Source organism: Urocitellus parryii, chromosome 6 (genome assembly GCF_045843805.1).
Source record: "Urocitellus parryii isolate mUroPar1 chromosome 6, mUroPar1.hap1, whole genome shotgun sequence".
In the NCBI taxonomy this organism is placed as follows: Eukaryota; Metazoa; Chordata; class Mammalia; order Rodentia; family Sciuridae; genus Urocitellus; species Urocitellus parryii.
Window position 1 is genome coordinate 62,530,135 of NC_135536.1, and position 16,567 is coordinate 62,546,701.

General features: G+C 46.9%; 1 protein-coding gene across 3 annotated transcripts in view; it reads right to left on the bottom strand.

Annotated features, from left to right (window-relative positions):
- Window positions 1–12,544: 12,544 nt before the first annotated feature.
- Window positions 12,545–16,567, bottom strand: part of Smoc1 (SPARC related modular calcium binding 1) — a 156,406-nt gene continuing 152,383 nt past the window's right edge. For all 3 annotated transcript variants that reach the window (XM_026391087.2, XM_026391085.2, XM_026391084.2), the window contains exons 12-13: window positions 15,111–15,161; window positions 12,545–14,408 (exon numbers count right to left, since the gene is read on the bottom strand). In XM_026391087.2, coding sequence (XP_026246872.1) covers window positions 14,392–14,408; window positions 15,111–15,161 — 68 coding nt within the window. In that variant the 3' untranslated portion in view covers window positions 12,545–14,391. The remainder of the gene's footprint in view (window positions 14,409–15,110; window positions 15,162–16,567) is intronic.

A 16,567-nucleotide genomic window follows, 5' to 3' on the forward strand; every position in this document is an offset into this window, starting at 1 on the left:
CTTCCTTTCAAGTCTTCAGTATGAGCCAATGTAGATCCATAATTCAGATCAAACTGAACATGTAATACACTGCCTGAAATTCTGCCCACTGGGAGGATTTCAGTACAGCCTGTCTTTGAGGGCCACACCTGAGTAGGGCTAGAGCACGATGTTGTCCACCTCTGGACTATGCTGGCACACTGTGTAAATGCAGAATTAAGTTCTTTTTTTTTTCCTAAATTATAAACTGATCACAGGGAATTCTCTGGGAAGCCAAAGTGTGGTGGAGAGAGAGGTAGCAAAGCTGTAGCCAGAGTTACCGCAGGAGTCTAAACCACCTGTTCCTACAGCCTTGCAGTAGGATGACCTAATTGGCCTGGGTTTTTATATACCATTTCTATTTTACAATGGAGTACTGCCATGTACAGCCAATTTTATAATTGTGTTGGATGAGGCACCCAGTTCTGCATGGATAAAGTCACATGTCACTTGGTTTCACTCCTTCCTCACTCCTAATGAGATCGAGTGCTTAATTCATGCTACAACTTGGACTTGGTCCACATCTCTATCTTCACTGTGCCTACAGGAAACGAGAGGGGCTCCTTTAGAGTTTCCTGGGAGGACTGCCAGTTCTCCATGAGTATATTTAAAGCTTAAAATTTGTTTTTCCCATCCTTCCTGTAGGATATCCGTGTTGGTCAGCTTTCCATGGCTCTGACAAAATACCTGAGAAAAACAACTTAAAGGAGGAAAGATTTATTTTGGCTTGTGGTTCCAGTGGTTTTAGTCCCTGGTCACCTAGCTTCATTTTTTTCTGGGCCTGTAGGCAGAACCTCATGGCATGAGGGTGTTGCAAAGGAAATCCACTCACCAAATGAGAGCCAAGAAGCAAAGAGACAAAGAAGGACACACCCCCAGGGACCTGCTTCCTTCAAATAGTCCCTACCTCCTAGTTTCTGCCACCTTGAGTTGGCACCACTAGCTGGCAAATGTACTTTCAACACATGAGCTTTTGGGGAAAATTCAAGATCCAAACCATAGTAATCACCAAGGCCACCCAAAGAATCCATAGACTCCACAATTTTTATAATCACGGTTATTGCCCTAGTGATGTTAGAACCACTTGATCTCCCAACACCTTGCCCTCCTACTACCTTCAATGGTGTTTTGGACAATCTTACTGCCACCATCTTTCATGATCCATCATTTGCCCTCATCAAGGAAGTGAACTCTGAATGGCTCAAAAACATGACCCACCTAAACTTTGAGTCCCATTTTATGAGTTTGTCTCCTGGGGCCACTTCCAGCAACAGTCCTGGATCAGTCTGAACACCAATAGAAATAAATGCGGCATTCAAAGTAGGATATTCCAAAGGCCGGGACAGAATTGGAAACCCAGGGCTGTCAGCAACAGAGCTGCGATTATTCCTAGAGAGGTTTTAGGAGTGGAGAGGTTTTCAGAATTAAGAGAAGAGTCAGGTACGTAGGCTACTTGGAGAGGGGCAACACCTTTCAGTAGAAAACAGCCAGCCTAAGACAGCCTCACAGGGAGGAAGCAGGGGAATAAACACCCTGTCCTCTCCTGCCTCCCCTCTCCCATCTCTTGCTGAACCCCTGGTTATCTAAAGGGCACGAGAGCTCTACCAATAACAGTGCACACAAGTCGACCTCCATGGCAATGCAGAGAGCAGGTGGGGAAACAGGAAGAATGGACCCAGAGACACAGGCAGGAGAGATCTGGCCCATCACATCAAGTCATCAGAAAAATTTCATGGGATAACAGGCTTAGAAAAGTGCCTGAAGTACACACTTGTCTCTTGGCATCTGAGAACCGGTTCCCCTCTCCGTGGACACCAGAATCTGCAGATGCTCAAGTCTCTTATGTAAATGGTGTACTGCTTGCCTATGACAGACACATATTCTCCTGTATACTTTAAATCATATTTAGGTTACTTACAAAACCTAATACAATGTAAGTACTATGCAGATAGTTGTTACATGGTATTGTTTAGGGAATAATGACAAGAGAAAAGTCTGTGCATGTTAAATAGAGATGCAATTTTTTTCTGAATATTTTTGATCTATGGTTGGTTCAAACTGTGGATGCAGAACCTGCAGATATGGAGAGCCAACTGTAGTAAGAACTCTCAGGTGAGCAGGGCGTGGTAGCCCACACCTGTAATCCCAGCAGCTAGGGAGGCTGAAGCATGAGGATCTTGAGTTCAAAGCCAGCCTCAGCAACTCAGCGAGGCCCTAAGCAACTCAGTGAGACCCTGTCTCAAAATAAAATACAAAAAAAGGCTGGGGAGGTGGCTCAGTAGTTAAGTGTCCCTGAATTTAATCCCTGGCACCACCCCCCCCAAAAAAAAAAAAAAAAAACAACTTCCAAATGGAAAGAGAAGGTCCGAGAGGTGAGGCTGACTGCTCAAAGACACATAAATAGTTCATAGCAAAGCCAGAGGAGGAGTCCCAGGAATAGGAGCGCTCTCTACGGCCCCTGTCTTCCCTGCTATGTCAGGTGGCTTTGCTACTGATGTGAGATAGTCCTTTCACTCTGCTTCTCACGGAGTCCCCATGATGCAGTCCCTCACCATGCTTTTTTTACAATGGCATGTCTATTTCATGGTGTTAGCAGGTGTATTTTCTCATATCTTTTCCAAAACCTCACTTTTTAGATACTGATGTGATGCACTACTCAAGATTTCGGTAGACAAGCCCCTTCTTCCACTTTCAATGAACTTTTCCATTCATATGAGTCCTCTTTCAATGTATAGCAAATTAAAAATACTAAAGTTGAAAGAAGTGGATTTTGGTTCTGGATCTACCACAAGATAAGTGTTTGACCTGTGGTTCAAACTGTGATTCAGCAACAGTCCTGAATCAGTTCGAACACCAATAGAAATAAATGGGGCATTCAAAGTAGGATATTCAAACTGTGATTGGTTCAGACTGTGAATTCAGAACCTGCAGATTTGGAGAATGTTTGGGATTTTTGTTGTTGTTGTTGTGCTGGGGATTGAACCTAGGGCCTTGTGCATGCAAGGCAAGCACTCTACCAACTGAGCTATATCCCCAGCCCTGGGATTTTTTTATGTATAACCACTAGAATATTGGGGATGGGGATGTAGCTTGGTGATAGAGCACTTAACTAGCATATGGGAGGCCCTGTGTTCTCTTCCCAGCACTGCAAAAATAACCATAAATAAATAAGAAACATTAGAAGAGGTAATTTTTCAGGCTCCCCCTATCACCAAAGCTCTCCAATGATTTAAAAGAGGAAGAGGAGGCTGACCCTTAGTATTTACATTGTATTAGGTATTGTAAGTAACCTGGGCACCATGTCTAGTGCTTAACCCTATCTCACTGAATCACCGTGGCCACCCTATAAGATACAATGACACCCATTTTACGGATGAAGACACAGCAGACAAGTGATTTTCCCAGAGTCCATATCTTGACAGAGTCCACATCTTAACTCTCTTAACAGAACTCAAATGTGTACTTGGACATCTGACATTGAAAGCCAAACTATAAACTAATGATTTTTTCAAAATGTGGTCTCCAGATAAGCAACATCAGCATCGGCTGATGAGCTTTTGGGGGACATTTAAGATCCAAACTGCTGATGTTCAAGAAATGAAAATTCTAAGGCCTTATCCCAGACTCCACTCCTGACCTCTGGGAATAGGACTCAGAAATCTGTTTCAAACAGGCCTTCCAAGGGAATCTGCTGCACTCTCTCAAGTGTGAGATCCCCTGTTCCAAACCATTATGCCCCTATCTCCTCTCACCCCCTATCATCCATGTGCCTGTTCAGACATGAAGATAGAAACACAGCCCCAGTGTCTTTCTGTACGTGTACCTAATCTTATCTCTTTGTAGTTTGACTTTTATTTTGGAAAACTACTAATATGTAGAACAATAAAGAGATGAGAGTAATTAACTCCCATATACTATCTCCCAGCTTCAGCAGTTATCAACTCACAACCAGTTTTGTTTCTTCCATTCCCAACTAGCCCTCCTCCCATTATTTTGAAGCAAATTCCAGACATCAAAAAACTTCATCTGTGAAGTAGGTATTTTTAAAATAAATGAACAGGGTTTTGTTTTGTTTGTTTGTTTGTTTGTTTATTTATTTATTTATTTATTTGCAGTGCTGGGGATTGGATTCAGGGGTGCTCTACTGTGGAACTATATATCCCAGCCCCTCCCCCACTTTTTTCTTTTTTTACTTTCCTTTGAGAAAGGGTTTCCCTAAATTGCCCAGGCTGGCCTTAAACTTGCAACTTCCTACCTCAGCCTCCTGAGTAGCTGGGATTAGCAACATGGGCCCCCCACACACAGTTACACGGACACTTTTAAAAATATAATCATAATGCTGTTATCATACCTAAAAAGTTAATGATCATTCCTGTCAAAATCCTGTCAAGTTTTTCACTGTGCCCCAGTATTATTTTTAAATGTGCTAATCTCATAATTATTTCCATGTAAACATCTCATGAAGGTTTGCAAGGTATTCTAACGTTAAGGTGGTGATTCCAGTTCAGTAGATGGAACAGACATGAGAACTGTTGATTATAATACAGGAGGGAATACAGGAAAACCGTAAGAAGTCAGAGACATCAGCATTAGATGCTGAAGCATCATATAATGGACAAAGAAAACCGGGATGCTTCCTAAAAAGAGGAATAGTCGAGTGGAGTTTCCAACATTAACCAGAAAAATTACAGCAGTTTGTTTTCTTAGTTCCTTTTAAAAAAATCCAACAAAAAAGGTAATCTTTTCATCAATTCAAAGGTATTCATTGACTGCTCTTCCAGAGATGAATTAAGAAAAACACCTAAAATAGAGACTCTACTTTCCATGATCCTTCTGAAAGTCCAGGGCTGTAGCTGAGGCAAGGAAAGGGTAGTTTGGGAGCATTCAGGAGGAAGCATGTAAGATTCAGCCTGGCAGAAAGATGTCCGAGCTAATTTTGAAAGACCAGGCAGATTTCACCAAATGAGGACAGATGGAAGACGCATATTCTGGGTCATTTAGTGATGCTGTATGAAATGGCAGAAAGCAAAGAATGGCTTGTTTGTGGAGACCTGAGTTTAAAGTCCCAACTCTTAGATTACAGGCAAGGTGACCTTGATCATGTCACCTAAGGTCTCCAAGTCTTGCATTTTTTTTCTCTCAATTGCATAACTAAGATATTATCTACTTTGGGATTTGGGAGGGATCCCAATACATAACTGATATAATTTATGCATCACACTGCCTGGTAAGTTTGTGATTATTTATGCTTGTTACTGATGTTATTGTTTTTCCAGGCAGACGCAGGAAATGTAAGACCTTGAAGAGCACGTGGCACAGATGGTGTGATATGTATGACCTGGAAAGTGCCTTGAATGCAGATGTAGCTGTGCTTACCTGGAAGCACACCAATGCAGTGTGTCAATGTCACAACAATGAGATGTGTGCATTTCATAGGAATATGTGTACAGGAACCAGGGCTCAATGTCAGGACTAGATCAAGATGCTTAGCCTTGCAAACTAAACTAAAGCAATACCAGAAAGCCATGATACTAGTCTGCTCAGGCCATCATAACAAAATGATTCAGATTCAGCAACCTAAACAGAAATTTATTTTCTCTCAGTTCTGGAGGCTAAAAGTTCAAGATCAAGGTGCTGTCAGGATTGGTTTCTGGTGAGGGTTTCTTCCCTGTCTTGGAGAGAGCTGCCTTCTCACTGTGTCCTCACATGGCTTTTCTTGTGTGTCTGAGTGTGTCTGTGTGTGTGTGTGTGTGTGTGTGTGAGAGAGAGAGAGAGAGAGAGAGAGAGAGAGAGAGAGAGAGAGAGAGAGAAAGAAAGTAATCAGGTGTGTCTGCCTCTACTTATAAGGACACCAGTCCATACAAGGATCAGGGACCCATCCTTATAACCTCATTTAATCCCAGTTACCTCCTTAAAGACTCTCTCCAAATACAGTCTACATTAGGGGTTAGATTTTGACATAGGGATTTGGGGAGACTCAATTCAGCCCATATCAGCTACTCCAAGCCACTGAAGAACTTCAAGTAGGACATCACCTGACATGATTTCCTTTTTCAGTAGCTGAATCATCCACATTGTGGATGATTGAGGTGGGGGGATGGATGGAGCAGAGATTGGCCAATGGCGGCTGTAGGAAGTGGGGCAACAGGGATGGAGAGGAGAGAGAATTTACAGGACATGGCGGTGAACTATTTGGACAGGGAGGGAGGGACACAGGAAAGAGGGAGAGCAGTCTCTGGGGTTCCAATCTTGGGAGAGTGGCTGGCTGGTTGTGCCTCAGCATTGAGAGGAGAAGAACAGAGATGACTTGTTCAGTTTTAGGCATGTTGGGTAGCAAGGCTTGTGGGACACCTACGTGGATGTGCCTGGGAACCTGGATTTGCAAGAGAGCTGGGCTGGATCCTGAGACTGAAGTAGTGCAGCAAATTTCAAGTGTAACCACAGTTCACCTGAGTACCTATTCTGAACTGAAAACAGTCCACATGCTGCTCTGCAGACCTTTCTAGATGCAATGTGAAGGCCTCAAACAACAATAGCCTATCAGGGGCACCTCAGCCTAGTTCTTGCCTGTTTCTCTAGGTTGTGACCCAACATTCCTCTCAAGTGCTCTTCCTCCAATCCCCTCACCACACTTTACACTACTCTCCTGCCCCTCCTGTCCCCACCATGTTTTACCCCTCCAGCCAGCCTGTTGTGACTCTTCATCATCCAGTGTGACCCTTTGCTCAGCGATCCCTCTGCCACTTCTCATTACATCCCGCCTTTCTTCTCCCACTCCCTGCACCTCTCTTTACCTTTTATTCCATCTACATCTTATTTCTCCCCTAATGCATACTCCTCATTTTCTCCTTCCTGTACAGTTAACCGTGGTCCCTATAATGTGGATCCTCTCTGAAGAGGCTTTCTCATACTGTGCATGTCCTGAAGTTTTACCTCCTGCATTGTCCCCATTCTATACCCACTCCTCTTCACCCTCTTGGCCCTCAGCCTGTCTGAACCTCCTCCCCTCTCTGCATGTGCTTCCCCATGTTCTGAAGTACTCAAATTTCCTTTAACTCAAGACCTGCTTACCTCGTGTGCAGTAGGCGGAAGAGCCCAGACACAAACCATCTGGGTCTATAGGTGAAGGGAATTACCCAAGTCCTAAGGTAGTTCGATGGCTGAACCAGGATGAGAAGTTGGCCTCCTGGCTTGAAGTCCAGGACCCTGACACACCTGGGGGAATCGGCGAGGTGGGGTGGTTAGATCCACAGGACCCTCGCTCTCTCATCTCACTTGGGCTCCAGCTGTAGCCCCATAGAACTTCTCACCATCTCCTGCTGATACAGCAGGAGAATGAAAAGCTTTCCTGGTCCTCCTACTCCAAGCCAGGAATCCTGCTCTGGTTTCTAGGTTTTGCAGTAGCCTGGGAAAATCTCTACCAGGCCCATTTTATACCCAGTCAAGGATTTTGAAGGGACTGATGTATCAGAGAATCAGATCAAATCTTCTGGGGTCAGCTCAGCCCAGCATGGCTCCTCCTTGGGTCTTAAGAATAAGCCTCCAAAAATCAGAGTTTTTGTCCAGAGCAGGGAAGAGGTATGCTGTAGAAAAGAATGGCTAAACACTGGGCTGTGGGGAGGATGGGAGCAGTAGAAAGACTGAGGTCTCTATGTGAGCTCCATGTCACCTCTCCAAAAATCCTCCCCTGAAAAAGATTCAATTTCTTCCATTGTACCAGCATTGCGAGGGGTTATATCATAATGGAAATGGGGAATTTAGAAGATGTGTTTGCATCCTACAGAGGCCTATGTGGGGAGTAGGGATGAGTGGGTTTCCAGGGGTCCTGCCTGGCCCAGGAATAGATGGGAGTCTGGGCCCTCCAAGGACAGAGCTGTCTAGGGCAAGCCGAAAAGAGTTCTGAGATGGCAGAAGCCTGCATTTCCCACAGAGCTGCTGGGATTCTGAGGGCTCAAAACACAGGGGCCTTCTTCATCCTCCATGATGGGGCAGGGCGTCTCTCTGGGATCAATTTTTTCTTGTATCTAACATTAAACCCACCATAACAACACTTTTCTGTTTCCTGGAGTTGGCGATTAGAACCCCAAACTAAGAATATAAAGATACGAAGCATCCTGTATCCTAGAGAACCATTTGGGGACTGACACCCGACCCTAAGATAATATTGAATTATCTCTGCAACTAGCCACTCATCCCCATCTGTAATTAAAAGTTGGAAAAAGAAGGAAGGAGAGAGCCAAGAAATGCTAGGCTGCTTCTCCCCACCCCCATGCCACCCCCCACCACCAAAAATAAAAGAAAAATGGGGAGGCTCTGAATAAATCACTTCTAGGGATTAAGGAGGAGAGAAGAAGAGAGAGATACAGAGCCAGGAGAGGGGCAGCTGAGGACTAGCCTGCACTCCCACCATTGGGCTTGGCTGGGATGTGTGAGTCTCCCACAGGTGAACACACACTCCAGAGGGAGCCAGGCAGAGCTATATCTTTGGTACAAAAACCAAAGGCAGAGTCAGGCATTGTAGCTCAGTGGTAGAGTATTTGCCCAACACATGTGAGTCCCTGAGTTTGAGCCTTAGCCCCACAAAAACAAAATCAAATAACAACAAAACAAAAAAACAAAGTCAGAATCCCTAGAACAAAGTGGATGTGAGATATATCGATGTGGGGAAATATGGAAGAGATCAAGCCAGGCTGGACTGCCCATGTCAAGGTCCTGTGCAGTGGAGAGTCACCACCCTAGGACTTGACGTGTGCCCCACAGGAAGGCCAGCACGTGGGCACCTGCCACCGGGTGGGAAAGCAAAGCCACAGTGAAGGGAGAGGGCTACAACTGTTAAGAGACCCTCATGTTCTGCCCTCCTCCTAACCCCATCACCTCAGAGAGGTGGAGTCATGATAAAGTGGAGGAAATGACTCAGAACCAACTGCTCTTCTCCCAGCAGGGAGCCAACACAAGATTGTACCAGGGAGGGGAGGGAAGGAGGATCTAAATCAATTTGGAGATTGAAGATTTGTAATTGAATGGAACTGAATCTGTAGGTAACTGAAGTGACCAGGAAATTATGAGAATGGTCCAGGTTGGTCATTAAAGGATCTGGTACACAGTGGAAGGATACCTCAGCAGGCACCGCTGAGGAATGCTTCAAGGCACTGACATCTTCAACCAACTACTTTCCCCCAGAGTTACCTGGGCCTCCCCTTCTTTCTCTTAAGTTGCCCACACTATGAGGATGGCAGTCCTGCAGGATCTCTGTTAGCTGAGAGGCGTTTTCCAGTGGGGGACTGAAATCTCACAAAAGTGAATTTATGGTCAATATTATAAATGTGTTAGACCTGTCAGAAGTCATGCCTATAAAACGCACCATGCAAACTGAGACAAGAAAGTCTTTGTTCTTAGATGGGGTAAAAATTTCACATTTTGAATCAAGATAGAAAAGAAAACACAAAAGATAATCTGTGCTGGAATAATTGCCAGAGTTGTTCACTAACTATTTCTGATTCTATTTCTGGACACTTGTCAACTGATATGGAGGTAATTGGAGCCATGTGATTTGCTTTAGTCATTGAAATGTGAGCGACATGACACATGGCACTTCCAGATGGGAACCAGGGCACAAGTCAACATGTTCCTTTTCCTCTGCTTCCACAATCATGGAGGATGAGCCTACTTTGGCCTGGATCCCTGAGTGAGGACAATGAAGAGAAGTACCCCAGCTGATACATATGGATATGTTGCACCTTTGTCTTAAGCCACAGTGACTGAGAGGGGTGTGTGTTACTGCAGCTTATCCTGGTCTCTCCTGACTGATTTTTGTGAGCAGTCTGACAATTGCAGAGAAATCACACCCAGGTATGCCGTGCCCCTCTACCATCAAGCATGTAGATTATTAGGGTGACCTTGTTTTTGCAGACAGACCTGGTCTGTCACATACAAGATCATCAATCATCAAAATTTTGGCTAGGAGGACACAGGCAAAAGGGGTTTTATAGAATGCACCCTATTAAGGGAAAGGGGTGGTACCGAGCAAGAAAGGGGGCACTGAGGCTGTATCAGGTTAGGGGTGACCTGAAATAATAGAAGGAATTGGCCCGAATTCTCTGCCCACATTTGACAAGGAAAAACAAGGAGATAAGTGGCCACACACCTAGTTCAGGCATAATAGAAATTGGCGGGCATGTGACAAAGATCATGGCCCTTCTTTTCAATTCTTGTAAGTTGCACAAAGGATAGTAGTGATCTAGGATTGGTTTGGAGGCACTGCATGAACAGATCAAATTTTGCCTATTGTTGTAGTCAGCTTTTCCACCACTGTGACTAACAGACCTGACAAGAACAATTAGAGGAGGAAAAGTTCGTGGTTTCAAAGGTCTCAGTCCATAAAAGGCTGGTTCCATTCCTTGGGGCTCGAGGTGAGGCAGAACATCATGGCGGAAGAGTGTGGTGAAGGAAAGCAGCTCAGGACATGATGATCAGGAAGCACAGAGAGCTCTGCTCAGTAAGCACAAAACATAAACCCCAAAGGCATGCCCTCAGGGACCCACCTCTTGCAGCCACACCCTACCTGCCTTAAGTTATCACCCAGCTAATCCCTTTCAGGGGATTAATGCACTGACTGGGTTAAGGCTCTCAGAACACAATCATTTCACCTCTAAACTTTCTTTCATTGTTTCACACGTGAGCTTTGGGGGAACACCTCATCTCTAAACCATAACACCTGTCTCCAGCTGTCTGGTAGGAAAAAGCCAAATGCCACATTCCAGAACGTCAGGGTGCCTGGATGGTCTTTGGCCTCCTTGGTGAGCAAACCTGTAGTCTTGCAGGTCATTCAGGAACTTGGGTATAAACGGCAGATGGCCAGCCTAGCTATCTCTTTTCATTTTTGTAGGATGGGGCCAGCAGCTTCCCACCTGTCTTGGATCCCTTTGGGAACTGACCTGGGGCCCCCTCCCTGTCAGTACCACAGGGGTCCTGAAAAGATGGCTGGTTCTAGCAGCAGTCACTTCTCTGCTTCTCCACTGAAGATCCCCAGGGTCTTCCCTACAGAGTCAGCATGTGGCTGGAGCCTCATGGTTAGAAATAAATAGAACAGATCTATCTTGCACTTCTCCCTGGCTCTTGGTCCTAAGGTCTTGGAGAAAGCAAAGGATGACAGAATGAGGCAGTTACAGGTGAGCTCAGGCCTGCCCCCTTCCCATGCTAGGCTGAGTCTATCTCCTGGGTCAACCCCAAATCTTCCAAGGAGATCCTACAGAGGCCAGTGCCTTCCTTATTTCTCTTCACAGTCCCTGAAGACTGTGATAGGTCTCTGCAAAGTAGTGACTTTTAAACAGGACCTTTAATGGCTCAGAGTAAAAAATGTGCACCCTGTTGATTCAGTCCCTAAGCTGCATGCAGGGAGAAGAATGCTGTTCTGGAGCCTCAAGGAAGGCAGCCAAGGAATGGGCAGAGCTGCAGGCCCAGAGTCTGAAATCTAATGGTGACTCCTGTTCTGCCTGTCCTGGCTGGGAGTCCCCAGCAAGTCAGTAAACTCCTGATCCTGAATCCACACTTGGGTATGGGAACAACGATGTCTGAATCTAGGCTGTGGTATAACATGACAGGTCTGGGACAGTGTCTGGCATGTGATAAGCATGCAGCAAATCAGCTGTCCTTTTCTGAAGCCGCAGAGGGACTGGGATGGGGAAGGGAAAGTGCTGTATGAGGAGGGGCCCATGTGACCACATTCTAGCACTTAGACTCTTTCCCAGGGACACTCAGCTTGAGAAAAGGTTGAAGAAGGGTTTTACAAGGGAAATTATCTTCTGTTTGCTCACTGAGGACAAGGGCCCAGAGTGTGGCAAAAGGGATTTAGAGAAGGATCTCAAGTGGGTGGTGGCAGAGGTCATTTCTGGGTGCATGGAGAGAGCAAAAGGAGAAGATGCCAGCCACACAGGAAAACATCCAGGCCAGCTGTCAAAGCCCATCTTGTTCAGCAACCAGACCAGCAGCCTCAGCATGGATGTGACCCACTGTGACATGGACCGTACAAACCTCACTGAGGTCTACTTCACACCTGTATCCCAGCCTAGGGTCTGGTGATCTGGATCAGGGCCACAGCACCCATTCCCTGCAGCCAGAAGCCATGGAATAGGCTTGTCCCCAGTTCTGCCTCCAAAACTCGGCAGCAACATTCCCACTAGTCCAGTGCTGGCCTACGGGCAAGAGATCAGGATGAGGGTAGAAGGTCCCGTGGACCAGTTGCATGGGTAGAGAGGTAAGGGGGAGAATCACAGAGGATGCACACAGTGTAGGCAAAGGCCAAGTGGACAGGGTATCTGCACACATGCACACACCACCTAGGCCAGTAATCAGAGTTCCTGGGGTCAGAGTGAGAGCACTCAGGCCAGGAAAAATGAGGAAACCCCCTAGAAAACCTTTCCATCACAGGGAGCCACCCAAAGAAAGAGATAACAGCTGTGAGGTTTACCCATTTTTATTTTTTATAAAACAAGCTACAAATAGTTTCCCTCCCACCCTCCCTCCCTCACAAAGGAAAACCACGCAACACGGCCTGTGCACAAATGTGAGAGAGAAGGTGGCTGGGAAGAGTCTGCATTCCTACAAGGAGGCGCCTTCTCCGTGTGTGCATGCTTCCTCCAGCCAGCAAATGAGGCTGGGGTCTCCTGCAAGGTCCATCCAGCTCCAGCATGCTGTTTTCTGGTCGAGGTTGTAGGAGAGGGCTTCTGTTTCACTTTGCCAGGTCAGGACAGGGCCACTGGCTGTCCTTGAGACAACCTCTATGACTTTCTTCAGTACAGCAAGAACTTTCTCTAGCCTGAGACCCCATCAGATCCAGTCCCAAGAGGCCACACTCCCCCACTAGGGAGTGCTTTTGGGGCCAATGCCTTCCGTACCCAAAATGGAAAATAGTTTGCCAAGACAGGTGCACTTATGGAATGGAATACAAGACAGATCCACCCAGGATGAAATACAAAATGAGGCCAGATGGCCAAGAGCAATTGGATGAGGGCAACAGTCCTGGGCTACGGTACGTGACAGCCCTCACTGTCACCACATTTGTCCATGGGAAGAGGTGCCAAGTATCACTTGCAGCTCTGAGGGCACATCAACTGGGCAGAGGAAGCTGCGCATCTGCCCCAAGGGCTGGGCAGCCCATCTGGAATCCTGGTAGCATTCTGGAAAGGTATACCTGGATTCCCATAACTGGTCATTGCTCCTGCCCTTCTGGGCAAGACAGAAGTTGAACACCCAAGATCTGCTTTACTTCTGGAAATGACTTATAGGCCTGGGAGCTTGTGATAATCACTGAGGACCACAGTGGGAGGAGAGAGGAGGTAAAAACCCAAAGTGACCTCAAGGATGAGAGCCACGCTCGCTCGGGAGCCTCATCTGCGCGTGGCAGGAGAGTGGGCACCCCATTGCACGGCAGGCTTTCTGTCTTCTTCCCTGGGTTTCTCAGGTATCAAACATACTAAATAAAAGGCCCAGCGGTACATCCTTTTCTTCTTCACCTCCCTCCTCATGCACTACATGGAGTAGGTGCTAAATCCATATAGAATGTTTAAACTGACCTAATGCAAATCCTCAGAGGATAATTTGCTCAGTGAATCACTAAGATACCAGGGTGCCCATTGATCCTGGGCTCCCTGGGGATCTGGTTAGCAGGAACACTTGGGCCATGTGAGAACTGGACTTCCCTCCTCTCCAGGGGCGATGCCTGTCTCTCCAACTCAGCCTCCCTTGAGGAGGCCAAGGGCCCGGTGACTTGCCAAGTTTGGCAGCTAATGGCATGGGGCAGTACATTCCTCCCACCTGATGAGAGCCAGTGGCATTTGCAAAGCAAGTGCAGAGCTCTTGTCCACGGACACACAAGGGCCGGCCTCCATGGAATCTGGGTTGGAAGAAGACAAAGTCCTAGGTTCTAGATAGGTGGACTGAAAGTCCAGAGCACCCACGACTGGGAGAAGGAGGGGAAGGAATCAACAGCAATGCCAACACCTGTACAAAAGAACTATACAATTTACATATATATTTATATACAGTATATAAATCTCTTTCTTCTCAGTCCCAACAACACCCCTCCCCCCAGTAACCTAAAAGTTGTCAGTAGCAGATCCAAAAACTTACGATGAGAGAGAGAGAATCAAGTCTTTCTTCCCTTTCCTCTTCCCACTTGGTATTAGATATTGGTTGTTTACAGATGAAACCAGAAACAAAACACGCAAAGAAGAGTTATTAAAAGTGCAAACATGGTGGGCACCACTTATGTTACACGGGATGTTGCTGGCCACGGGCCGCGCTGAAGGTTAGTTAGGTGTCTGGTGGTCCATCTGGCCTCCTTGGACTTTCCACCGCCCTTGGATTTTCTGCTCCTTAGACAAGGCGTCCTACTGGGATGGGGAAAGGAGAGTGCAAAACAGAAGAGGGGGAGAAAAATTAAAAAGTTAGAGTGGGATGTCTGAGAAATTCAGCTACGTCTATCAATTTCCCCCACAAGGGTAGCTCCTTCCACCCGCTGTTGGAGATGGGCTGTGGGTGACACAGGTGGCTTAGACTTGCAGATAAGCAGTTTGACAACCCATCCTTTGCCACTCTGAGGCGGCCCAGGTCACCTAGAATGGGTCCAGCACTCCAGAGACCTTGGCTTTGCCTGGGGAGCAAAGGCTGGGGGTGCTCTCTGCACGCATCATACCACCCCCAGAGGCCAGCCTGTCAGCCTGGGGCTGGGGAGGAGATGGCACATGATTTATCCTCTTACCACTGACCATCTTTTTTTTTTTTTTTAAGAATTTTAATATTTATTTATTTATTTATTTATTTATTTATTTTTCGTTTTTGGCAGACACAACATCTTTGTTTTTGTATGTGGTGCTGAGGATCGAACCTGGGCCGCACGCATGCCAGATGAGCGTGCTACCGCTTGAGCCACATCCCCAGCCCCAGCACTAACCATCTTTCTCTCATGTCCTCAGCAAAAATTTTGAGAAGGAAGCCCAAGTCACTGGGCCAGTGGTGTCACCCCTGCTGTGCCATCAATGCTTCCTCAGGGGATCCACAGAGAAAGTAGAAAGCTCAGAAAGAAGGAGACTTACTGAATGGGTTTGAGCCTGCTGGTTTCCCCTGGGGGAAGCTGTCAAGGCTACCTGCAACAAATAGGAACACAGGACACTGGAGTGGCCTTGACCCAGAGAATTGGGTCAACTTCTATACTGGGTCCTTGCCCTCTATGACCCCAAATGAAGGATGAACTTGGGATACAGCCAGATATTGTCTGGCTGCACTTCCTGTTCTGTGGAAGCCTATGGTCACATGCTGCCTAGGTGAACCCATTGCTGGTCAGCACCTTTAACCAAAGTCACTTTTTCCCTAAGGCCAAGGCCCTGAGGGGCCCCCTTTGGAGCCTCCTCAGCTATTAGCCCAGAAGGGTTTTTGTGTTAGTGAATGTTTTTGTGTCATAACCTCCTTGATCTTACTTTCCAAATCACGGAATGTCAGAGACAGAAGGAATCCTGGTCTTTCCCTTGACACATCCGGAGGCAGAAGCTCAGAGTGGTTGAGTGGTTTATATGAGTCCAAGGCCTGTTCTGCTCACATGCACTCTTCCCCCTAGGTGCCAAGCAGCTCTGGAGACAGGCTGTGCCTACTCCTGCAGGACCCTGGTCTCCCCAAGGAGAAGCAGGGAGCTGGGGAAACACACGAGGTGCTGAGCCATGCTGAGTGGCCCTACGCACGCCCCCGAATGCCTCTGGATCTTCCCAGAGAATGGAAATTAGGACCACAGATGTGCTGTTTCTGTCCGGCCTCCTTCACAGGATTGCCCTCAGGGTTGACTGAATTCTTAGGGGAGAAAGTGTTTGGGGCAATGTACAGTGCTGTAGAATCTAAGCCCAGCTGTGGGTCATGTGACCCCAGAGCTCGATGTCCCCAACATTCCTCAAGACCTGAGAAAGAGACAAAGCACAGGGTAAAGGGGTGGGCACCATGTACACACTGGCATATCCAATTTAGTAGGAGAGGACATCAACAGAAATATACAGGGACAGGCCCAAGGCAGACGGCTGGGAGGGGGAGAGCCAGGCTGCCTGGCCTTAGATCCCGTCCTTCCTCTGCTCCAGCGACTGCTCCTCTCGGTGGTGAACAGCAAGATCCACACACAGAGAGGAGGCCAACAGCAGTCCTGCACCAACGGAGCTGAGACTCAAGACACACAACGTACAGTCAGAAATGTGCCATTGGATCCTCAGAGCAACTTTAAATGATAGAGATAAAATTATCCCCACTTTCTGATGATAAAACTGAGACCTGGGTTGCCAAGTAACTACCCAGGATGGCACAGGTTTCAGGTAAGAAAAGCAAACTCAGACCTGGATCTCAGCCTCTGGCACCATGCTCCGGCCCACCAGGCAGGGCAGGGGAGGGGAAAGGCTGAGCCCAGGGGCAGGTGACAACCTCAGACAATTTAAAGAAAGAGTTGACATTACTGGAACATGGAAGCACTAGTTTTCCTTCTCCTTGGTCACAGAATGGTGACAATAATCCTGGTGAAAAT